This window comes from Neomonachus schauinslandi, chromosome 16 (assembly GCF_002201575.2).
Source record: "Neomonachus schauinslandi chromosome 16, ASM220157v2, whole genome shotgun sequence".
Taxonomy (NCBI): Eukaryota; Metazoa; Chordata; class Mammalia; order Carnivora; family Phocidae; genus Neomonachus; species Neomonachus schauinslandi.
In genome coordinates, this window is record NC_058418.1 from 36,125,245 (window position 1) to 36,151,068 (window position 25,824).

At 37.0% G+C, this 25,824-nt stretch overlaps 1 protein-coding gene across 1 annotated transcript in view; it reads right to left on the minus strand.

Annotated features, from left to right (window-relative positions):
- Positions 1–25,824, minus strand: part of CDH8 (cadherin 8) — a 366,803-nt gene that overhangs the window by 35,746 nt on the left and 305,233 nt on the right. The window contains exon 10 of the mRNA XM_021704193.1: positions 17,363–17,480. Coding sequence (XP_021559868.1) covers positions 17,363–17,480 — 118 coding nt within the window. The remainder of the gene's footprint in view (positions 1–17,362; positions 17,481–25,824) is intronic.

Sequence of the window (25,824 nt, forward strand, 5' to 3'; positions counted from 1 at the left end):
TCTGGAATTAATCATGTGTCTTATTTGGCCAATGGGGCAATAGAAAATATGGCTCAGTATGTGTTCTTTTTTTCTACTCTTTAGTATCCTGTAACCAACACCATGTGAACAAGTGTGGACTGGCCTTATAGAGGATGAGATACATGCTATTAAATCATCCCTATTGCTCACCTAACATTAAGCCAAGTAACTTTATGTTAGGAAGCCATATTAGACCATGAGCCTCAGCTGAAGCTTAGATAAGAAGAATCATCCAGGTGATATATGGAATCATAAGAAATTTTAAAAGTTTATTGTTTAAACTGCTAAGTTTTGAGTTAGTTTACTACATACACAAGCCAACTGATGAAGAAATGGCTACTTTAAAAAGGGGTTGTTGTAACAAAAATTTAAAACATATAGCAATAGCTTTGGGACAAGGTTGGTGCAAAGGTGGGAAAGAGGTCAGGGAATGTTTAGCAAATGCTGGAAAATCAGCAAGGAAACTATCAGCTTCTTAGTAGAGGCTATTGATTAAAATTATGGGAAACCTACAAAGTATTAAAAGACAGTTTTACAACGTAAAGCATCTTCAGCATGGACTAAAATAGACTAAAACAGTTGTAGTTCAAAAAGAAGCTTCAGATACCTAGCAGATAAGAAAGACATTCAGCTGAAAACATGAAATATTTCTTGTAGAAAACAAAGGATTTCTCAAAGATGACATAAGAATCTAGAGGGCAGAATCCAGAGCAGTAGTGACCAGTGAACTGGGAGCCATGCCCAGAAACAGAACCTGGGTCATTCTCTACCCTTGGAGTAAGAGGATCTGGCAACAGGTAACCAGGTGTATTGTAGAGTAACTATGGACCAGTGCCTTCTATCTAACATTCCTCCCCTATTTCAGTGTGAATCTCTAGTCCAATTATCTTTCTTGATATATGTTAAGTATCTGGGGTACAGATAATGTGCTTTTTCAGTTCATAGTCTCATAATTGAGAGAAGCTGAAACTGAGAATGTTGTCTGTTCTCAGATCTGTTAACAGATCATGACAAAGTGATGCTATAATTGTAAGAGGTTTTTTGGGAGTCCTGGGTTAGGGGTGAGCATGTATCAAATGGGAGAAGAATATAAAGGATTTGTGGACTAAAGGCAGACATTGTACACTGCAGAAAATGGCCCCAGAATATTTGTTTTTTCTGTCACCGAGTAGAGTCTCTCTTCACAACCCCAGATGTAGGTTGGCCTTGTGACTTTCAAAGCATTTGGTGAAAGTAGCATTGTACAAGTTCCAAGCCTAAGAATCAAGAGAACCTGAAGAATCTGCTCTCAGTCTGGGGAACTGTCCACCACCTGAGTCCAAATTAACCTTTTAGAGGAGGAGAAACCATGTCGAATGAGTTCCCAATTGTCTGAGCCAAAGCCCTAGGCAGGTGTGTGAACCAAGGTGAGACTAGCTAGGACTAGCCCAGACCAGACAAACTATGAAAGTAAGCACAGCAGAAGACTTGCTGATGCATAGAATCGGGACCAAATTAAAGGGTTATTGTCTTATGCCATCACTGGGTACCATTATTAAGAAGGATTTGATGTGGCAATACTCAACTATGTGATTCACACAGCGTTCTGGAGCAGAGTGCCTTCACCTGAGTCTTGGATTCACTACTTAGTGTTTAACTGACCTTGGCTAAGGTACTTAACTGGCCCCTGCTTCTGCCTCTTCATCTGCAGAATGGAGACACCCTGCAAAAAAGCAATGGTAGACACTCGGATCCTGTTGTTGTTATGAGTTATGTGTAAGATAACTTTATTGAGTGTCAAAGTTGAACAGTGAAATCCCAGGGGCAGCCTGGAGATTCTCTGCCATAAAGAAGGGGAAAAGGTAAATGAGGTATGATTCAAGGAAGTGAAATTAAACCAACTCCCATTTTATAAATGTTTCCAGGACTTTTCTGGTTGTGCGTTCAAGCTGAATAGTAATAGTAGCTATTATATATGGGGCATCTTCTACATGTCAGGCACTTTACACACATTATCTCTAATTCTTACAATTATACTACTAAGCAGTCGATAAATGATAGCTATTATTATGCATCACACTCTGCGTAAATGCTTTAAATCATTATCACATTTAATCCTTAAAATCACTTCTATGATAGGCATTATTAACCCAACCTCACAAATAAAGCAACAGAAGCATGCAGACCTTAAATAATGGACCCAAATACGCCGAGATAGTAAGTGGCAGAGCAAGGATTCCTATTTGGATCTGTCATAATCTAAAACCTATGTTCTTTTTGCTAGTGCCACTCTGCATCTTGACAGATGAAAATCCTAGATAGTGAGAGTTCTTTGTCAGCTTCACATAAACACTGACAATGGATTACTGTCTGCTTTGTTCTCAGAAGTGCCTGTCTGGAAGCAAAGGGAAAGGTTGAGGAAGCTGTCCACACTCCATAGTGAGTATTAACATGGGCAATACTGACTCTCCTGGGTCTTTGCCTGGTATGACTCATCATACCAAATGAATTTACTCCTAGAAGGAGCCTTTTGCATCATTGGTTTACAAATTCTATCTTGGGTTCTGTCATATTTGTAGTGAGGAGGAGATGGGAAATGGACAGTGTGTCTGGTCCTATCTCTCACCTATGTTTCAATCCTGGAATCTTCATATCTATGTGTTCTGTATAATTAGGGTACATTGAAAAATATGGCTTAACAAAAGGATTCCTCTTTTAAAACAGCAACAATAACAAAGTCGAGGATTTCTATTTTATGCAAATGCCCACAGTGCAGATAAGACCCTTGGGGCCCAAAGGTGGAAACTGTTCTACAAAGACCCTCAAAGACAGACTTAGGTTAGAGAAAGGATTAGACCTCAAAAATCTGGCTTTTTTTCTCGTTGTAGAACCTTCTGTGAGGCTGTTAGTAGATGACATTCCCAGTCAATTTTGATGTGCAAGGCGATTCTCTTAAGTGCCCCTTAGGCCCAAACGATTTAGCTGAATATTTAAATAATGCATTACCATGGCCTGTCTTGAGGATGGAGCGAATGGAAGAAACTCGTTCTAGATTCATCAGAATTTTACTTGGTCCACCTTTGGACTAGGTCATGACCATATTTAGGCCAATTTACTTAAACAATGACCTCTGGGATCAGAGGCATTGCCAAGACATTCAAGAGAATGACCTTGTGGATGCCGTCCTATGCATCATTGGATGTTTAGCAGCAATCTCTGACCTTTACCCACTAGATGCCAGTAATCTCCCTCCACTTCCCCAGTTTTGACAACTCCAGACACTGCCAAATGGCTCTTGGACTACAAAGGCACCCTCAGCTATGAACCACTGGTCTGATCTAGGCACTAAAATAATTTATTTGATCATCACTTCTTTTCGATAGCCAGAAGAAAACTAAACTCAAGCCTAAAATAATATTGCACTAGTCATGGAAAGCAAGAACTTGAGTCAAGACTAATGCAGCTTTTAGAATGTTTGGTTTTGTTTTTTTAACTGATTTATGATAACTGAGTTGTGCAGGCACTGAAGTGTTTGTGGATGTTTCAAAATGACCTGCTTTTCATGAACATCAAATTTTTGATCTATCTGCAGGAAAAAAAAGTGGATTGATAGCTGCTATCAAATTTGATAGCAGATCCTGGATATAAAAAAAAAAAGTTTTCTTGCTATAAAATTTTAGCTGCCTGTCACTTACATTATATTATGTCACATCTCACAATGACATATTGCAATGTAATGCAATGTAAGTCACAGACAACTACAATTCATAACTTTCTGAACAGGGAGAGTCATTCTTTACTGAGAAGCTTCCCAAGGGAAGTGAAGGAATCCCTCTGCTGAGGTCATTCATAGCACTGATGCGACTGGCCTATTTGCGACTCTCATCTTCTTATCCTGTCTGTACTCTTTAGTCTTCCAACCTACCTCTTTTTTAAAACTGACCTTCCTATATTTCTTCTGAGTGTGATGGAGCTGTCAATCAAGTGGCTAGCCTCTGTGGAAAGTGGGGACTTATCCAGGCTGACCCATAGGGGTCTCAGGCTGCTGCTAGCGTAAGGTTGCATCTGTATGAATTAAAAGATGGATTCACCTTTGGGCAGCTACAGCCTCAAAGGGTTCAAGGGCTTGGTGATGAAATGAGGCCTTTCTGAAAATAAGAGAAAGAAGACGTCGCTGGGGTCATAGCTTCTCAAAGAGAATGGACTGGTTTTCAATTGCTGCTCATCCCAGGGCCAGGAACCTTGCATGGGGAACAGCTCACACAACTGTTCACAGCAGCCCTGAGGATATCTCACCTCCATAAATACAGAGAATGGCTCAGTTGAGTCATGTGCTCATCTCCTAGGCCAAACATGGATTTTTTTTTTTAAACCAGGAATTGATAGGGAGCCTAGGATAAAGAAAATCTCTCATCCATAAATACCAGGCTGTGAGATCTGTATAGGCCTGATCCTTCCGCAACCTTTCTTTCCTTCTCTTTAAAGAGACTGTGCAGGGAAGGCAAGCTAACACAGAGAAAGAAAGTAAAGGAAGTCCTAGAGAAAGAGACAGTCCTACAATATCCTGGGGGCACCTCTGGTCATTAGAGAAGACATTTAAACTCTAGACCTTCTGTTATTTGGACCCATTTACCCTTATAGCTCAGGTAGTTTGAGTGAGGTTTTTTGCAAGCAAATAAGTCTTAAAAAACAATGTACTCTCTCCATTTAGTGTTTCTTGTCTAAGACTTGGAGGATAAGCTTTTCAGGAGCTCTTTTGTGTGAATGTACAAACGCATTCATTCATTCACCAGCCTCTTACGTTCTTTAAACATAGCCACCATTTATTGATCTTCCCTTTGAGCCCCAGGTATTATACTCCAAGTTTGCCTAATCTTTAAAAACTCCTTGCAATGCTATAAGTAATGCCTGGATGTATCCATTTTAAGAGAAGACTCAGGCTGAGCGATGCAGTAGCTCATCAAAGATCAGCTAGCAAGTGACGGAGCCCAGTCTGTACTCCACCTGTGGGAAATGGCCTCCCCCGCCTTGTGTGATTGTCTTTATCATTGCTCACTTTCATCATTGTTGCCGCTGAGAATATTTTATATATTAGAAGGTTGAGGAAGATGAGAATTGTATGGGATCCAGGATAACAGAAGCACAGTCGTGAGAGCCCATGCTTCCCCCTCCCCCATGATTTTCTTTGCATCATGACATCGTCCCTCTCTGTCCTCTGAGAAAACTGATGGACGTAGTCCACAAGGGGCTCAGCCCCCCTGCAGTGTGAATGGTCCTGCTGCTCTGAGCCCAACATCCACAGATTTAAAGGGGTGGCATTTATAGGGACCCAGGGATTGATTAGCACATAATGGACTTTATTTGTTCTTGGCCTTGGTGTCCTAAATTTCACTGCATCTCCTAAAAATCCTGTAACTTCCCTTAGCATCTTACTTTGTTCATCTTGGCCTTTCTCTGGAGCCCTATGTCACCCATGTAATAAGCACCTTGGCTGAGTACTACTCTTAAGGAGAGTCAGAGGTAGGAATATCTATGTCCCCAGCAGTGAGATATTTTTTTCTTTTTCTTTTTTTCTTTTAACTTTTTGGAAATTCCTGCTGCTATCCCATCCTCACTAATTTGACTGTCCTTATTCCCCTTTGCAGTTAGCATATTGAAGTCTGTTTCAAGGTAGGTTTTATATAGCTGGCTTAATCCCTTAAAGTCCATCCTTACCCCATGTCAGCTTCCTTCTTTTCTCTTTAAAGTCTCACAAACTTTGCTATTCGATCCACTTGAATTACAATACTAAAAACCTTTGCTACTTTTCTGTTCTCTACTGCTTCTATATTACCATCACCTTTCTGAGGAGGAAAGGCCCTGATAAGAGAAACTGATGATGCTAAACCTCCATGTTCTGTATCTGTAAACAAGACCCAGCACATACCCCAATAATGCATTTCCAGGAAGATCTTGCACAGCCAAGACTTGGATTTTAGATTCGCACACTGCAGTGCCAACCTTGGAAATTATGCTTTTGAGAGAAATGAATAAGTAATTCCTTGCTAATGGCACTTGGCTTATTTTGGAAGGCATTCTATTAAGGGATTAAGCAAGTGAGTAATATAAAAAAAAAAAACAATGATTGCCTTTGAAAAATGTGCTTCTTTAAAATAGCCCTCACAGTTTGTCTGTACTCTAACTTCAGTGGAGTGTTGATCTAGACTACCTCAACTTTGCACCCAGCACTATTTTTTTATACCTAAGTTCTTGTTTTTCCCTGCCAGTTCTCCTTCAGATTCATTGTTTGAAATATTGTATTTCATTGATTCTAACATATATATATTCCTTTTTTAATGTTTTAATATGTATGAAGTTGTATTGTCAGCTTTTTAATGGAATGTTATTTTTCTTAATCGGACATAAATTAATGGTGTATCTCTTTAACAATATTGTATATGTGTGTATTTGATGATATTAAAGTTTTAAGGCATCAGATTAGAGTTGCCAGGTTTTACCCAGCTGATACTGTGATGGTCTTCTCTAAAGCTTAGCTGATAGTTTCTAGTCTTGTATAGTTTGAGAAAAGGAACCACCAGTGTTTGAAAACTATAAATAAAATACCCGCAGTTTTGCTGGGCAAATAGTCTAGGCGTAAAGTGCAAGGCTTTGAAAGGCAGTAAGTGCTACTGGCTAGAATGCAGATTTAGCAGCTTGGTAGCCTCATTCTGTGCCTGGCAAGGCAGTTAACATAACTGAGCTTCAGTTTCCCCATCTGCAACATGCCAGTGATAGTCCTCACCCTGAGTGTATACGTTTAGAGATAGATGAATAGATAGACACACTGTAAATGATATGAAATAATAGGTGCTAGAAAAACTTTAGCTATTGTTTTTTTTTTTCTTGCAATTTGATATATAACCTATGCAGAGTAATAGAGTATACACACTTACCTTAAAATAACTGCAGGACTTCTAAATAAAATGCTCAGCAGAAATGTAAGCATACTTTCTAATTTTCATAATCTTTTTTTATATTTCCCAATTAAAGATATTTTATAAGCAATCATATTTCTATGCAACGTTAGATTATTCCTCGAAAATAACTTTTTGCAAAATTAAACATCTGTTTTGGTATACATACATACTTTAGAAAGACAGAAAGGCTATAACAGAATTAATAGAGGGGCATAGATTTTCTTCTTATTTCTCCCCTACACAGTCAAAATGTGAACTTTATATAATTTCCTTCGTGCATTTTAGTCATCTTACTTTGGGGAAAAAAAGATAAGAATTTTAGATAATTGCCTCCTAACCATTCTAAAACTTTCTTCATTGAACTTTAGCCTATCAACATTTATAAGAAAGGCGAGTTTTATGTCAATTCACAATATGTATGTCAGAACATGGCCAAGTTATTTTTTTTTATTTTAAGATTTGATAGTATGCACTGAGCAGATATATATATAACTGGTATATACAATGTGTGTTTATATCAGTGTACTTCCCAGCTCCATTAGTAAATGTGTGTGTGTGTGTGTTAAAACCTCCTAAATGTGTAGGACACATTTATTATTCTATGAAAAACATCAAGAATGTACGCAGACATAGTCAAAACACTAAGAGCCACATCATTAATGTCTTTTTGCGAACCAAGCAAAGACTTATGATAATAGAGTTCATGGATCTCCACAAAATGTTTCATTGCATTTTTCTTTAAAAACATTTTTGGCCACTCCTTATTGTTCCTTTAAGTAAATTCCTTGTATATCTCACCATTATCCCTTAATTACGATAAGCATCTCTGCACATAACAATGTTTTCATTTCTGCAAAACTTTATTCAAGCCCTACTTTTTTGAGAGAACTTCCTGATAAATCAAAACTAATCCAGTAATTAAAAAGCTTCATAAAACTCTTGCATTTCCTGTCTCCAGACTTAGAAGATAAGCAAGGCTACCAAACTCCGAGCTATTAGAGTCATGTCTCATATGTTTATTGAGTTCTTTTGATGTATGGAAGTGATTTAATTCTTTAATATGTCCAAAATCCTGCCCAAACATACTGAGAAAGAGAACCTATAATATTGTAGAAACATATCTTTTAATACTACTACTTAGTATTTTAATATGGACGAGATTTGGTACGATAATTTCTGGTATAAATATGACTTCCATCTGCATTATTCCATCTGAAGGTTGATAAAGGAGACAAAGTACATAGAATATCACATAAGTTCCAAGTACTGCCCTTGGCATTTAGCCTCTATTCTTTAATTTGTTCATCACAGCAATTTCATTTCAACATTATCAAACACAGTCTGTTACAGAAAGTTAAAAGCTCCGTCCAAAGTCACATCTCCATTAATTGGTGGATGCGGAACTTGTCTGATTTCACAGTTTGTGATATTTCTCCAAATACCACGTGTTTGCACACACAGTATATTAGAATAGATGACTCCTTAGCTCCCCAACACTAACCCATTCATTTTGTGGGAGAGGAAGCTGAAGTCTACAGAGAAGTAAATCACAGTGTGACCTTGATGGAACTAGCGATGGCAGTCTGGCCAAGTGAAAGCATGAAACTCAGAGAAGGATGATTGTGCTCAGCATACCAGGTGCAATAGTACTTTTTTCTCAGACCGCCCTAAGATAAACAGCCGTCAAAAGGCTGAGAATAATATACTCAAGCAATAGAGGGAGGAAATTTTAGTAAGCAATTTAGTAGGATGAAAGCAAAGGCAATGGGGGACCCAGAAGGGTCCAGGGAGAGCAATTACTATATTTCCTATGAAGTGCATCAGTACATTCATTCTGGTGGCACTTTAGAACAGATTGAAAATGAACCCAATGCCATGTCCAGAAGTCAGCACAATACCATCTTCTAGTTGCCAGGGGCCCTCAGTAAACATTAAACACTGAAAGCTAAAACCAGGTCACTGACAAGTATTTGAACCAATGATGCATGGGAACTGGAAAAGACATAAACAATATATAACAAAGCTTGGATCAAAACTCTGGTGGATTCTAATAAACCTGCAAAAATAGAATCATTAGCCCCAGTTCACTGGCAGTACTGCCGTACAAATTTCAGTGATGCCTGTGGATCACGTTGAATTTGGAAAGAACTCACCATCATGATCTGACTGTAGCCAGAAGCACATTGAGCAGTGTGGTCCAACTTGTCTGAGCGTAGGCCTAGTGAGGACGGCGATCTGAAACTCACAGGGGGAATTAGCTACCCATGTCTGTGGATGTAGATCACCACTCATATCAGCCCATTCATTGCTTTGTAAAGATGACAATTCTTTTTTATGTAGGACCAGTTTTACAAGTTGGGCAAGGTCTAAGAGGGAACTTTGTTTATGATGGTATAGAAGTTAGAATGTGTGTGATCATTTCTTCCCATATCACAGTATTTTACAGGCTAGCCTCTGAAGTTCTCCACTGTATGACAGAAACCCATGTTAGATTATAGCCTTCCTTTCTCTGAATTCAAATTAGTATAAGACTGAGTTGTGAGAACAAAAATACACTGTACAGAAGGACAAAAACAGTGTCTGCTTTATTCACTGCTGTGTTTGCAATTCCAGCGTAGTGCCTATAGCACATGGTAGGCACTCAATAAATAGGTAGTGAATGAATGAATGAGGGAATAAGGACATACGCTCTTACGAATAACCTCTAGAGGATAATGAGGAAGACATTCCATGACTCGTGTGTCTGCCTTAACAGTTACCACACTGTCCTGTAGAGAAAAACAAAGCAAACATACTTCATAGCAACTGTTAAACATTCCCTTGCTCTGCTCACAGGTGAGGGGAACCTGAGTTCTTATGAATTATTGGAAATTAGCTAGATAGAAAATGGAGGGAGCAGCAGATGTGTATTCTAGATAAAAGGAAAGGAGAGAGGATTTAAAAAGTATCATCGGTTTTATGTGCTCAACTCTAAGGATATATAAGAAATATAGAAGATGAGGAACAAGGTAGAAGGGAGAGAGTGATAGATAATAAAATCGGGGAGAGAGCACCCTTTATCATTGCCTTTTTTAAAGTACACCATTATTGATTTTTTAAAATACGTTTGATGTTCTGTAGTTAGCAGTTAATATCTTCACAATCTGGTTTGTTGTTGTTGTTTTTGTTGTTGTGGTTGTTGTACTAAGGTGCTCCTAGGTCAAAAATTCTATCATTCTGTCAACTCCCAGATGTTCCATTTGCCATATATAGAGAGCTGTATGCAATTGGACCTAGAGATAGAAAACCCAGCCCTATGGAGACCTAGAATTTTTAAGTCCTCTTTATTTTTGTCCATTGATTATGTAATGGTAATGAGGATTTTATTCAAAGAACAACTTCAGTTACCTGAATATTCTTTTTCACCATGTGTACTCTCCCTTTGCTTTACTCATGGCCGGTGTTTACAGACAGGTTCCATCACTGGCCCTTCAGATAAGGGGCAGTTAAATAGCATAGCATTAGTTATCACACAAATGCCTTGTTTTAGTTTCCTTACTTATATTTTTGTTGGTTGCATTGGATGTGGGTGTGGGTTTGTTGGCAGTGGGATGAGAGAGATTCAGGAAAATTGTAGAAGAATAGAAAGGAGAGAAAGGAAACTATTATTTATTGAGCACCTTCCATTTACCAGACACTGAACTTAGCACATTTGTTTTGTTTTTTTATTTAAATTAATATTTTCTTATTCAAAGAACATATAGGCAATTATTCTCTCCATCTTATAGATAAATGTTCAAGATTATTCAGTTATTTATGAAAGTTCTCACAGATCATAATCAAGAGAGCTAGGATTCAAAGCTGAAGACTCTTAGCCATGAAGCTTGTGCTGTTCTATGTTCCACAGCGTCTCTCTTTTACTGTTCATTCTAATTCATCCCAAATCAACTTTTAAGATGTTTATCTATGTGAGTGTCCCCTTTACTGTTACCAAATTCTTCCTCTGCTTTCTCTATCCACTTTAATAAACCAAGGGATCCAAAGCACATGGTATGTGTTATTCAGGTCACGTCCCGAGATAGAATCACGTATACCTAATGTTGTGTCTATAAAGTGCTCAAAATTAATTCAAACTTCCATGCTGAAAGGAGATAAAATGATTATCAACTACATCTAGTACCTTTTTAGGAAAGGAGAATTAGCATCGACTGACAGCTCATTTTGTTTCCACATTCAATTTTAATATTTGCTTGTGCTTACCAAAAGGACAGTCATGTTTATCTGGCATCCACAAAATCCCAAGACCTATTTTTATGCTTGTAAATAGATTCTAAATCAGTAAATAGCATTATTTTTTAATGGCACAAACAAGAAAGTGGTCCAAACAAGATCTGATAAATAAAAAAAACATTTCTCTAAGTAATTCTTTCTCCTCTACCTGATGTTCGATTGATCCCTTTATTTTTCTATTTTTCTCTTTTGAAGCAAAAGTCTCAGAAAGTAAATTCTCAAAGAAAAGATTCTATATCCTAAGGCATCTTTACAATAATTAAGATAACTTTAAGGTAACTAAGCATGTATCAATTTATCTCTTGGTTTTCTTCTTTAAAATATCTTCAGAATTAGAATGCTCTGTACCAACCAGAAATGAGTCAGCAAATTGAGAAGCTCTGAATCAATTTATAACTTTGAATAGCAGATGGACAACCACACATATAAGTCTATGCCATGTATCTAAATTATATCCCTGGTAGTCCATAATCTCAGAATTAAATTGTCTCCCACAATATACACTAAAATATAAATACTAAGAGCAGTACTATGTCTGAATAGAGCAATAATTTTAGGATTTTCAATATTTGCAAAGGAAATTCTTAACTTCTGAAAGCACTCTTGTATTATGATTTAGAAGAGGAAAGAAACAATCCAAAAAGATATGGAGACTATACAAAATAATAAGAGTTTATTGAAACTACTTAAGCAAAAAAAATCTAGTTTTCTGAACCAACTCTTCAATCGTATGCAACTTGGAGAGTGGAAGTACAGATCTGTTATCTATTTTTCTTAGCTTGCACATCATCCTTAATTACAGTTTAGATGACAAAATGAAACATAAATGGCTTTTTATCAACGGAACATTGCTGGAAGCATAAACAATAAATTATGAATTACTGAAGCAGAAGCCTTTTGGATCATGTATGCATAATGCTATTCTGCATATTTGGGATCCCAGTTGGACCTTCTGTTTCATGCAAATTGAGTTCTACCTTTTATGATTCAACATTGATGAAAAGTATCATGTTTCATATGGGTCAGAGCTGATGCCTTATATGGGAAAGATCTCAAGTCAGTGTTTGGTGGTGTGTAGCGCTATGGAAAAGTCCTCTGTGTGAGCAGAGCAGACAGGGTGACCATATTGCAAACATCCCCATGTAGGTATTCATTATCACACTCATGCAAGCACACAGTCTTCACTTGTTGCTTAGGTATGGCTGCCTGGGAAACCCAACAATAATGGCTCGGCTGTGGCTGAGGGATGGAGGCTTTTGTAAAGGCCACTTGAGGAAAGATGTTCTTTTGGAAAGTCCTGTGTTAGCTTCAAAGCAGCCTGGTGTAATGGTAGAACTCAGGGATGTCTGAGGTGGCCACAAAAAGGACAGTTGGGTTACAAAGAGGACCTCTTTGCTCTGTGGGTCACCGGGAAGACCTTTCAAGTCCAGTTCTGCCTAGATGGGGCACAGCTGGCTGAAGGAGACTGAGAGAGGGGCTCTGTCTGCCTCAACACCTACATCCTCACTACAGCAGAAGCAGGCATGCGGATTCTCCCTGAGTAAAGATGGAGGACAGAGGGCCAGCTCTGGCTGGCCTGGGATTGGGGAAATTCAATTCCACTTTTAGGCAGCAGGTTTCAGTTTTGTGGCAAGAGCAATGTGAGATAACTTGACATTCTTCAAAACAACAAAGGAAGATTGCCTTTAATCTTCCAGCCCATGCAACATGATTCCACAGGGTATGTGTGTTAGGAGGCTGTGGGTGTTTGAAACAACTTGATATGCCAGAATTTCGAGTTGGAAGTTGGGGTCAGCTACTGTGTGGAGAAAGCGGAGTTTCATTTTGGCAAAAGATAAAGAAAAGAAAGCCTTCATATTCAAAAACAGATCCAAGAATCCTGCAGCTATTTCCATGGCTGGCAAATATTTTCAGTTTTCCCACCTTTTCCTCCTCCTCCTTTTCTTTCTTCTATCTTTCTATTATAATATTCTTTAGATTGCAACACATTACCAAGCAGATTTCTTGCAATGCATTCTAGTAAGGATGAAGGTTTTCAAAGCTACCAATGAGGCCACTTTCACAATTACTGTACAACATTCAAAAATGAAGAGAGTTCAAGCTGCAAGAGACCTGGTTGAGAATGATAAGCCGGAGGAGATAGAACATAGCATGGGAATTTAGGAATTAATAGATGAACCTAATGAGGATTTTGTCCCATTTACTGATGAATTTTTTTTATGTGCCAGACATTGTGTTAAGAGGTGTCTAGCACATAGGTTACACATATCTGTCACAGCACACTTGTGAGGTGAATAGATACTGTTATCCTGATAGCACAGATAAGGCAACTAGGACTTAAAATAATTGGCCTGTAGTCCATGTTCTTACAACGGATGCTTCTAGAGGATAAAAAGACATAAAACACACACTGCTTGAAATTGGCCAGCCAGTTGAGATAGAAACTTCACAAAACAAAGCATGAATTATATTCTAAACAGGTAAGGAAGTTATGGACATTGAGATAACCCAAGGCACATTTATTCCAAAGTTCTAGTCAGCATCAACATTATCCAAATTATTTGTCACAATTATACCTGTAGAGTGAGGTTCTTATCAATTGGATTTTGATCAAAAAGGAGATACCAAGAAGAGAAAAAAAAATATTAGTGTCATCAGGTACCCTGGTTCCCCTGCTGTCTTTTCTTAAGTCTAACCAAGCTGTAATTAAGGCCAAGCCTACTGTCTACTTCTTTCCTTTCCATAATGTCCTCTCTAGGGAGCAGAGCTTTATGTTTTTCCTCATTTCTCTACACACATGATTCAAATAATTCAGTATAAAACATGAAGACTCCCATTTCACCAGACCGCTTTCTGGCAATTCCAATCATATCTTTTAACTACAGTGTGCAGACTGAGAAGATCAGGTTTCTAGTAGACGTGAAATTTTCTACAAGCAAGATAGTTCTGTATCTGTAAAAGGTCCATTTATCTTCCCTGTCTTGTTCTATTTAATTGTTGAGTATCTTCTATTTTCACAGTTAGGATGAAAGCCAATATGAAATATGGTCAGCAAAACTCCTCTTGCTTCTAAATTCACCCAACTGGAAGATGGAGAAACCAATGACTAGGCCATATAATTGAGAAAATTCAAGGTGCTATGATTGCTGTTTATATAGGATATAAATGACTCATCATATTTGTGACCTTTGTTTTCACCTTCATCTGTATTGAAGGTTGCTTTCCTAATCTGGATGAAATGTGAATCTCATATATTCAGAAAAAGAATTATTTGTGAAATCACTCAACTGTGTAGGAGATAAGAGACAGCTAATTTCTATCTCATTTTGTCTTTGATTATGAATTAGTCCGCTGAAAATTGCAGAAGGACCAATCTATATGAGGGAGGAGAAAGATCACAGTAACTTCAAGTTGAAAGACGTGACTGCAAGTTCCTCAGGAAATGCCAGATACTAAAACCATCTCCCATAAGGGTCTAATTAAACAGAGGAATCATCCACCCATCAGTTATGAATTTGGATATATTGGCTCTCTCAAAATCTTAACCTTGGGACTTGTAAATCATGACACTGTCAGTGGAGAAACATCAGCTAATGCCCATTTTAAAGTCCATCCTATGTAGAAAAAAAAAATTCTAAATATGATTATAGAATTTAATTCTGTCCATCTTTCAAACATAAAATATACCATAATTTTAAACTAAATGTCTAGCATTTGGACTTTTTTTGTATTTGTATTCTCTTATCATTAATAGGGAATGGGTAATAGGCTAAAAAATACTCATTTATCTATCTACTTACCTATATATCTCCACCATTTTAAATCTGACAGCTTTTTCCCATTACTTTGATTGTTTCTACATATGAAGAAGGGACCACTCCCCCTCCCCCCCCATTCTTATAGTAACTATCCAGATGACAAAAAGGTTGAGGTCTAAAGAGCAAAACTCATGAATTTCTGATCTAGAAAAAGGAAGATAGAGTATAAATTATACATATCTATTTCAAAGACCAGTGGGCTCATGATTTACTCTATGGAGATGTTCAATGTTTGGATCCTAAATCCAGAATCACAGTGAACATATGTCCTGGTTTCCACAAGACAGTCCTGGTTTATGTTTTTCCAGGAACAAATATAAATAGCAACCCTTTTCACTTTAAAAAATGTCCCAGTTGGAATAATAAATTATGTGGTCACTCTTGGCAAAATAAACACACAATTTAAATAAACAATTGTGGCACAAAAAGTGCACTTTCCACAAAATATTTGCAACACCTGGCATCTTTTTTCAATTATTTCACACACACACAAACCTGTGACATAAAAAGTGTAACTTCCATTTTTTAGTTTCAATATAAAACAGATAACACAGTCTTTTAAATATTCTATTGAAGGGCTTATTTAAATGTGTGATAGGGCAAAAAGAGGTTATCTAAGTGTATAAACTTTTACTTTCTACTGATTCTAAAATCTAGAGAAAACACATGAAATTCATTCATGTCAGACTAAAATCTGACAGGTTTAGGGCATAACAAATATAGTACAAAACTACACTTTCCCTGGCACCCAAAAAACCTCCCATTCACTCAACACATGTTTATGTGGTGCCTTTGATGGGCCATACTTCTATTACAGGCATATTTTGAAATTGCATGCACAGAACATTCCAAAAAGCTCAGACCCTTTGGGATGGGAAAACATTTCTTCACAGAGAATTTTTAAATGTAGGGCATTTCATATGCAAAAATAATGACTGATACCTATTAGCTCACAATCAAAGTGAGCATGGACCACACTTACGCACAGACTTGTGGCTCAGTTTCGGCTCTCTGAGTTGGCTTTCTCTTAGACATATTCATGTGACTTCCATAAAAAGTAAATGTTGTTAACCAAAAAACAAAGACAATGTACTTGGATTACAGTTCCTAATTAGGGGAGGCTAACAAAGGAGTACTCCATTATTGAGAAGAAAGAACAGGATTTTGTTTCCTTAGCGTTTATAATAGTGGAAGCCAGCTAAATGAGTAGTATCTGTATAATGACTTTGTCATTTCATTTTTGGTGACGCATTCACATTTATCAGAGCATCCCCAAAGAATTAAGTAGCATTATGTACCTAAAAGGTAAGGCCATAATATACTTAACAAGAGCCATAAAATGTTATTTTATTTCATGAAGGAAATGTTAGCAAAATTCACTACCTCCTTGAAACCGAACATAGCAAATAACCCAAACAAGTGTCATGAACCAAATTTTACTCTTCTAATTGAGTATAGCTTTTATAGAGACCATTCAGAAATCCAAACTAATGCCTATAGTAAAGCTGGAAGACAGCTTAAGGCAATGCATTTATTTTGCTACTCATTCAAAAACAGCTGAAACTAAGACTTAAATATACCTGGGTCAAAATAAACAGTGAAAAATGCTTATTGAATATATAGCAGCTTAGGAAACAAAAATGTACAGAAGAGATAGACTTAAAAAAAAAAGATCTATGGCTTTCACATGTAATAGACAATAGGGGAAACAGTTAATCCAAACTTGGTTCTCAAGAAATAATGAAATGGATTAAATGTTCTCCATGAGTGAAAAACTTAACAATAAAATCAGTTTATTTTAGCTCCAAAATAATACCGATAAGGAGTGTCCTTCAAGAAGGATTTCCTGATCTAATTGCTATTATCAAAGTTGGTACAGGCTTAAAACAAATACCTCTAATGTGAACCCACAAACCAGGCAAAATTAGGATAGGCTTTCCCTAAAGACTTGGTAAACATTCAGTGAAAACTTAACAACTGCAAAGTATAAGCCATTTCCTTCTCTAACAGATATCTCAGTATCTCAAAATTCCTGGAACTTTCCTAGGGGTTAAATCCTACCGTTCAGTCTTCAAAGTTAGGTAAGTGAGGTATTCCCTAGGATAAAATTAACTTTCACATTAACAATTTTCTTATCTATTGTTTCAATATTGGAAAGAGGAAGTGATGTAATTATCGAGCCATTAGGCTGATAAGCTAAGTTTCAACTGCTCATGGGTGAACAAAAATTATTTTATTGATATTTTCAGTCAAATTATGAAATCATATCCTATTTTCCAATTTATGTTCTACCCTGTTTCACAGGGCTAATATATTTACCTTCATTTTTCTTGATGGTAAAATTCGGATTGTTGACCATTTCTGGAAGAAGACTGTATAAGAAATAATGTCCATTTTTGGGATCATCTTTGTCCATGGCACTCACTGTTTGAATGACCTGTAACATAAAACTCGACGTCAGCATTTCTGATGACATCAGAGGGCTTATACCGCCTTTAAAAGCTGAGTGACATCTCTTTAGTGGACTAATACTTTGGTCCAAGAAATTTTTTTTTTTCGGCTTTCTGAATTGTTGTGGATGGTTTGTGCCAAGAACAAGGAGAAACATTTATCACATTAAAACTTCAGCTTTGATTAACTGATGAAAATTAAGGTCATTACTTTTGTGTCCACTTGGTGTCCGTGGCTCAAAATAGCAAATTTAAGGGTATTTGAAAATTCCACTGGGTAATTACAGGTTTCTTTCCAATATGAGTCTCTATGGGCATCTAAAGTGAGATTTGGAATTGTTACAGTGATTGTAGTGTGGCTCTTGGGAGGATCTTGGAAGTAAGGAACTTAAATCTTGAACCCTGAAAACTCCTCTTTTATTTTACTCATCAGGCTACAAATGTTTGCCAAATAGAATGTTCCTCGGCACAAACATCACTGCAACAAACCTTTCTGAAGAGTTGCATATCTGTTCCCTCCCAGTAATGAATACTGGTTTTAAAGTGAGTGGATAACACATGCAAACGATGCTTTGGAGTGTATCCTGAGATGAATAAATTATAGGGATTAGGAGAATTACCACTGTGCAGAGAACTGTTTGGATAGATACACATACTTGGAATCGGTGCTGGTTGAATGTGCTTATTTCATTTGCAAAGCTGCATTAACTTAGTGCTAAGTTGTTTCTTGGGTTGTCAGAGAATCAGCTTAATAATTCATATTTGTGAATCTGTGATATTAATCACTTCAATATGAAACACTGGACAACAGTTAATGTAGTAAAAATTATAGTTTATACTACTACTGTAAATAAATACAACATAATTTCTACAAAAAAAAAAATGCCTGCAAAGCATGACAATCAAGGTGATATGAGGTATATCAGAAAAAAGAATTAACAGGGAAATGCTCTCCGGTTTGTGGAATTTAGAGAATGTAATGATGATGCCTAATACATTAGGACTGTTTGAACAATTAGGTCCCATTCAACTTTGCCAATTTCATTAAAGATTAAAAAAAAGGATCATTTCTTTTTGAGAAAAGGATATCATTGCCTTGTAACTTATCACCTAAGCAATTGTGAGAACCATAATGTTGGACAGTTGTGACTTTTGCCTTGTATCGAGCACATATTACATGATGAGCAGGGCGTTAAAGTTGTGACATAAAGGAAATAACTTCTCTCAACTCCTATTTCTCCATTTTTAAATTGGGACATGTTCTTACCTGGTAGGTGTTTTACTTTTGTTAAGGACCTTGTAAAATGTCTTATGGTCGTGCTTAGCTTTAGTAACAATATAACAAAAAAATAGCGCAAAATATAACATGATTAAGACAGTGAGGTAGTCATCAAAGTGATGGACTCTGAAATTGAGCAGCCTTGATAGAAGGCATAGTTTTACCCTTTACTCATTGTGTGACACTGAGGGAGTTACTTTAGTCTTTATGAAACTCAGTTTTCATGTATTCCTAAAATTGCAAATAAAAAGTACCTTCCTCATAGGGCTGTTTTGACTATTGACATAAATTCATGTCAATCTCTTAATAGAGCATCTGGTTCCTAGTAAATGTTCAGTGAATGTTATTCTTCTTATTATTGTCCTTATTATTATTGTTGTTGTTGTTTTATTGGGGTCACCACCATTTATTCATGACATAGCCCTATGAGAAGCATACTGGCTTTTGTTACCCGAACAATTCCCTAACCTCATCAGATTAGATGGCAATACAATTATATTTACTATATCTGAACACCTAGCATCTTTGCCTTGACATTTAAGTGCAGAGAGATGCCCTGGGCTTCTAGTTTTATAAAAACAAAAGAATGGAAACCCAAGGGGAGAAGCTGGGAACACACAAATAACTCTTCTTTGGCTAGCCTGTATATCCAAATATTTAAGAGAAGAATTTGACAGGAAACTTCTTTGAGGCAGTTATAAAGAACAGAGCGGGGAGGAGTTATTTGTGAGCATCTGGAACATTCCCTGCTCCCTTTATTCAGTTTTGTTTCAAAAGGACTCCTTTGTTCACGTGTACCAGTTGAAAAAGTAACTCTTGAACAAGGTGTGTGAGCACAAGTGAAAAAGGGCAAATGAAAAGAGAGCTTCTTGATATCCTGGGGCGAAAACCATTCATGACTAAATGTATTCTTATGATGTATTTAGCTTTTATCAGCTCCTGTAATGATACCATTCCTAATATTTCTAAGTAATCTGCATGAGAAAGACTCATACCTGCTGGCAAGTGGATCTACATGAGTTATTTCATTAGTTAAGCCACCAGGACCAAAACAAAAGATGCAATAATTTAGCTTACCTGAAGTAAAGGAGTGTAATTACCTGTCATGCCATATCTCAGAAGTTTGGTCTAAACATTACACCTGCAATGAATAGGGTTTTTTTCCCCCACTGTCTATGTGTAAGCCAGGAACTCTGTTACACATGCAACTTCTTGAGCCTACTGACCCAGAAAGCCTTGGGGTGAGGCCTAGAAATCTGCATTGTAAATAGCCTTCTAGGTGATTCTGAAGCCTGCTGAAGTCTGAGATAAACTGTTTTCAGCTAAGGGAGAAAATTGGTGTTTACAGCTCCCTCATTATTATTCATTAGGAGAATTTGTATTGTTAAGCTCGCATCAAGCTCAGTGCATGATGTGTTACGGAAAAAGTGATGAAATGGTGACTCTAAATCAACTTCCAAATATCCTGTGAGCAAGTTAAGAATTTGGCTTAAACCATTTTTGACACTTCATTTTATCTTAATGCAGATGGCTACTGTCTAGACATTTTATCTAAAAGTGGACACCCGGTAAATCATTTGAAGGACTTTATGCTATTAAAATGCATTAAGATACCCCTATCTAAAAGGCTGAAATTTTCACTGATGTAATAACAACTGAATACACTTAGTTTTAAACAATGGAAGAAAAAGAACAGGTTTATTCAAGGAAGTGCATCTCCACACAAGCAGATTTTATAGGCACATTGAGTAAATGGCAAATGAAAATCATACACATTTTCTCCTGTGAGCTACTATGACGTCAGTTAACTTTTAGTTTATTGGATAACTATTTCATGGAAATGATATAAAAATTTCTGGGGAGGTCATAGATTTTTAGGAGTACATGTATAGCATTTAGTTTAAATATTTTTCCTTTCTATCAGTATTAGGATGCAATTGAAAAATCTAATGTTTGATCATTTATTGTGGATTAATTTCAAGGGAAGCTGGAAGTTTATATAAAAACTTTCAGAAAAACAAAGTATATCTGGAATGTTGCAATAAGGAAATGAATTTCAGGGCCATACCTGGAATTCTGTGGGAGCAGACTCTTTCTGTTTCTTGAAATTACTAATTTGAAATGAAATAACCTTTCTAAGGCATGAAACTAAAAAAAAAAGAAAAATTTTGAGAATTATGGAGCCATATCATAATTCTGACTATTTTATTAAAAAAATGACTCATTGTTTATCAACACTAAACCTAACTTAGATTGTTTTCATTAGCAGAGATGATTAAACTCTACTTTAGGGGCGCCTGGGTGGCTCAGTTGGTTAAGCGACTGCCTTCAGCTCAGGTCATGATCCCAGGGTTCTGGGATCGAGTCCCGCATCGGGCTCCCTGCTCTGCAGGGAGCCTGCTTCTCCCTCTCCCACTCCCCCTGCTTGTGTTCCCTCTCTCGCTGTGTCTCTCTCTGTCAAATAAATAAATAAAATCTTTAAAAATAAATAAATAAATAAACTCTACTTTAGACTATGTTACATTACTTCAAAAATATTTAATAACAGTGGGGTATCACTGTCAATATTAACTTTTTGAAAGGCAAGCATCCAACAAACACATTTCTGATGATCTGATCTGTTTACAACCATAAAACTAGCATGGGATCTATTAGAAATCTCCTATAAGATTCTATAGATATTATTCATTGACTTGTTTTTAGGTACCAGGTATGATTATATATGATGAGTTGGATTTTTACCCCCCTCACTGCTGTAAGAACAGCACATGGTAACTATTTAATATGTATTGCATAAATGAATGAATGAATGAATGAATGAATGAGTGATTGTCAGCATATTTTAGCATCATCACTAATTCTCACGTAACCTTGAGAAGTATGTATGAAGAGACGTATCGGAACCTAGTGCACCAAAGATGTGATATACAACATTTGATCCCAGATATATCTAATAACAAACTACCTGCATCTTCCTGCCCTAATACATCAGGCTGCCTCAAAATCTTGTTGACATCCATACATTCTGCACGTGCATTTCAGTTAAATTGGGGCTTAGACCATTAGTATTTTGGAGAGCAAATAAGGATGCACTCATGCATTCTTGTTCTTGTTGCTCTTTACAGGGATAAAGATCCACTTTTGATTCTGACACATAGCACAACAAAATGAAGACTTAGACATCATAGTTCCTTGTGAGTGTGGACAAGGTGAGAGAGGACTGTTGCAGCTTTTGGAATGCTTTCCAAAGCTTCTGTAACACACATCTATGCTCCAGGAACACTCAACATGATAGCCAAGATGGTATCTACAATCACAGTACGGTGTCACTTTCTCAGACAAAACCTAATTTTCTTTTTTCCTGGCAAGTCTTTCTGCAGGTGTGAATTGGAAGGTGATGGAAAGCGGGTTGAATGAGAGTGAGTCAAAGGTGCTGCAGGAAGGACAGCATCATTTTTGGTTTTCTGTTCATTCTTCTGCCCATTATTACCAGCTTACTTCTGATTATCAATATTAGCTTTCCTGAAGTACTAATTTTGTTTCTTAGAGCAGGAGTTTTAAACTTGGGAAAGGAAAGGATGATCTATGAATGACCATCATATGGTTCAAACCTCTCAATCTGAAAGTAAAATTGAATGGAATTATTCATATATGCATATATAGGAGGGGAAAGTCCATAGCTTTTATCAGATTGTCAGTGATTTCTGTAACTGAATGAAATAACACAGAATAGGTTAAGAACCATCCCCTAAAAGAGGGGCCCTTGAAAATAAAAGTTATACACACAAGAGAAATCAAGTCATAATAATGATGATAAATTTAAAAAAGAGGAAATATTGGAATTTGGGAAATTATATTAAAATCCGCAGAATGACCCAATTATCCTCCATTATTTCAAAACTGTATAATATAGTTCAAATATGAGCACTGTTTATAGTTATTTAATGGATAGTTCCTGGGTATGGTTTATAGTTTGCATGGTAATCCAATCTCTACTAAGACTTCCTTTTCCTACCCAGAATATTTTGCCATTCCCGTGCCCCCCCCCCCACTTTTTTTTGTGCATGAAGACATCCTTGTCTTTAAAAACCATTAGGTGGCTGTTCAGAGCACATACCATGGAAGTCTGACCTATGAAAAATACAACAGGAGGATATAGATTTGATTTGATACGTCTTTTTTAAACACTAGGTGAAGTCTTCAGTCCTCTGGGTAGACATTTGGAGGCTGTGCCTTCATAAACCCATTTGCAGAACTTTTCACATTTTCTTCTGTTTCTGTTTCTTTCACTGCCCTTTCCCTCCCTGAAACTAAGTTGAGATAAAATGCTAGAAAGCAAGGGCTCCTGAAGAATGTGTTTATACAAAGTTTGGGATTTTCAGTTTCTCGTGCCTCTTCATGTTTCGTGTGTATTTCGTGCACCTCTGAATTAATATGAAAAAAATATTCCATCACTTGCTCTTCTTTGAAAACCTCATTGATAGGGTAAAACCCACAGTTTCTAATATAGCCGAGAAGTCTCAGGTTCCTTTCAATTTCTTCTGTCCATCTTCCATGATACGACTTCACAGGAATACTTGCTGATGCCTCCTTAACATCATAAGCATCACTTCCTAGGCTGAACATGTGTGGCGTCATTTATCTTCCTAGAGAAGGATTTTTCTGACTGGGTTCCATTTACCACTATTATATAGTTTCCTCTGAAGGAAACTGGAAAGATTTTATAATCAGCTACGTTTGCTAAATGCAAGATCATGCAGCCCTTTCGTGATTCATATGTACTCCTAGACGCAAGGGAATCTTACAGTTAAACAAAACAAGAGGAAGAAAATGTTGTGAACTTTTTTAATTCAGTGCTTCGCGGTCTTATTAGGTAAACCACATACACACACACACACACACACACACCCCACACGCCGCACCATATATTGATGTGCTATACCCTACAAGTTTTTCTCAGGCACTCACTTTGAGAAATGCTATCCTCCAAAACTCCGTCAGAATCTTAAAGGCCTGAAGATTTCCACCCCTCTGCGGAGGCATTGTGTCTCCACAGCTTGGTGGTTACCGCATCATCTGCATCTGCATCTCTGCCCTTCCAACAGTATGTCAGCTCCTCTTGGTACCACATGTTACCCAACTTCTGTCACTAGCACAAAGCCAAGGCCTAAGGCCATTTGCTATCTAGTGTCAATTTTGCTGTCTTCCAAAAGGCATCAATATGACTTCTAAGAACAAATGGAAAGAAGCATTCACATGTGCCCACCTTGTTTCCATCCTAAGTTCTTATTCAGTAACTTATAGGTTGAAAACAAAACAAAGAAAATATATTTGTATGAAATAGATCAAGATTTTTAAACGGTCCCTAACTCCCTTTTCTCTGTGGATCATTGATCTCATCTAGGGCAGGGGCCAGAATCAAACACATGGAATTTGGAATCACACAAGAGATTCAGCCAATGCAAATGTCAGCTGCAAACATGACTTCACAAAAAGATTTAGATTGTATGTGTTACTGTAAGTTGATTCCAGTATATTTGAAAAAAATAATGATAAAACTCACAAATTCATATGGGGAGTGCAAGCCCTCCCTTCACCCTTAATAAATAAAACACTTGGAAATTAAGAATTATCCCAATACAGGGAACTAGATTATCTTCTGTTATATTGACCCATTGAGGGACTATAATGTTTTGCTCCAAATCAAACTCATGTAGATATAATAACAACAACGAAATAAAACAATGCTAATGAGGTATATTTTGCTTTTTAGATTATGAGACTAGTTAAAACATACACTAATAATAATTACAATTATTTATTAAGCACTTGATATTGTACTAGATATTTCTAAAATATGAGAGTTTAATAGACATTAAGGCTGAAGGTCACAAAATTAGTAAATGGCAAAGCTGTGACTCACACTTAGATTGTTTCAAACCCTTCCACTGTATTTTTTACTTATGCTTTCCCCTCTGTCAAAGGTGAGCTCTAAAAGTCATACTTCTGTTAGTGACTGTCTTGAAATGTTTTGTTACATATGATTTTTTCAAATATCGTTTTATGCATTCCACTAATTTACCATCTCCTTACTCCACCCCCCAAAAATGAAAATAATACTTTATGCATTTTGTTGAGGTCATCAATTTCATCTGTCTTAAAAATCAATCCTGTCTCCCTCTTGTGTATGCAGATAGATCCTAAAAGATACCTGCTGGCAGGGAAGTTAAAATTAAATCTCCTGAATTTGTTTCATGAGTATTATAAAATGCCATATTTTCGATTCACTGTTTCATATTTATTAGAAAAAGACCAACAGAAATTTTAAAAATAAAGTATCGAACTCAATTCATTGCTGGCATTTATCAACAGATAATTATTTTGACTTTTCTCCCTAAGCTTTATTTTTTTCACTGGAGAGTTTGTGGAATGCTTGTGGATAAAGTGTCTTTATTGGTCATAGGACCTGACTTTTTTCCCTTTTGAAAAATGCTCACTCTTGATCAGAATCTTATTTCTAAGAAGTGGCTCACACAGGCAATGGAATCTCAAAGTCGGCTTCCTTGGGAAGCGCCGAGAGATCCTAGAAAGTGCAAGGACATGGGAAACCCATCTATGCCACTTTTCATGGCCTTGGGGAAATCCCTCACCCTTTTTCAGCCTTAGCCCCCTTATCTGTAAAATGTGGTTGCAGCACCACGCCTGTGAAGCGGTGATGTTGTCTGTCTGTTGGACATCTGTCTATATTATGTCGTTCATGTAAGCATACAGCTTTCACAATTCCTTATCTCCATGTCCCCTGCTACCACCTTAGACCAGGCTACCCCCATCTTTTGCAATTACAGCCTTCTAAATGTTTTTGCTGCTTAACTGCATGTGTGCGTGTGTGTTTGTACATTTTATTCAAAATAAGACCCTTTTCGTCCAGTCTCAGTCTTGCTTATTGAATTCTTATTATTACACTTAGCCACAGAGGTCTTCAAATTCTTTAAATAAACCAAGGTCTTTCTCCCTTCAGAGTCTTTGCACAAGCTTATCCTGTTGGCTAGAAG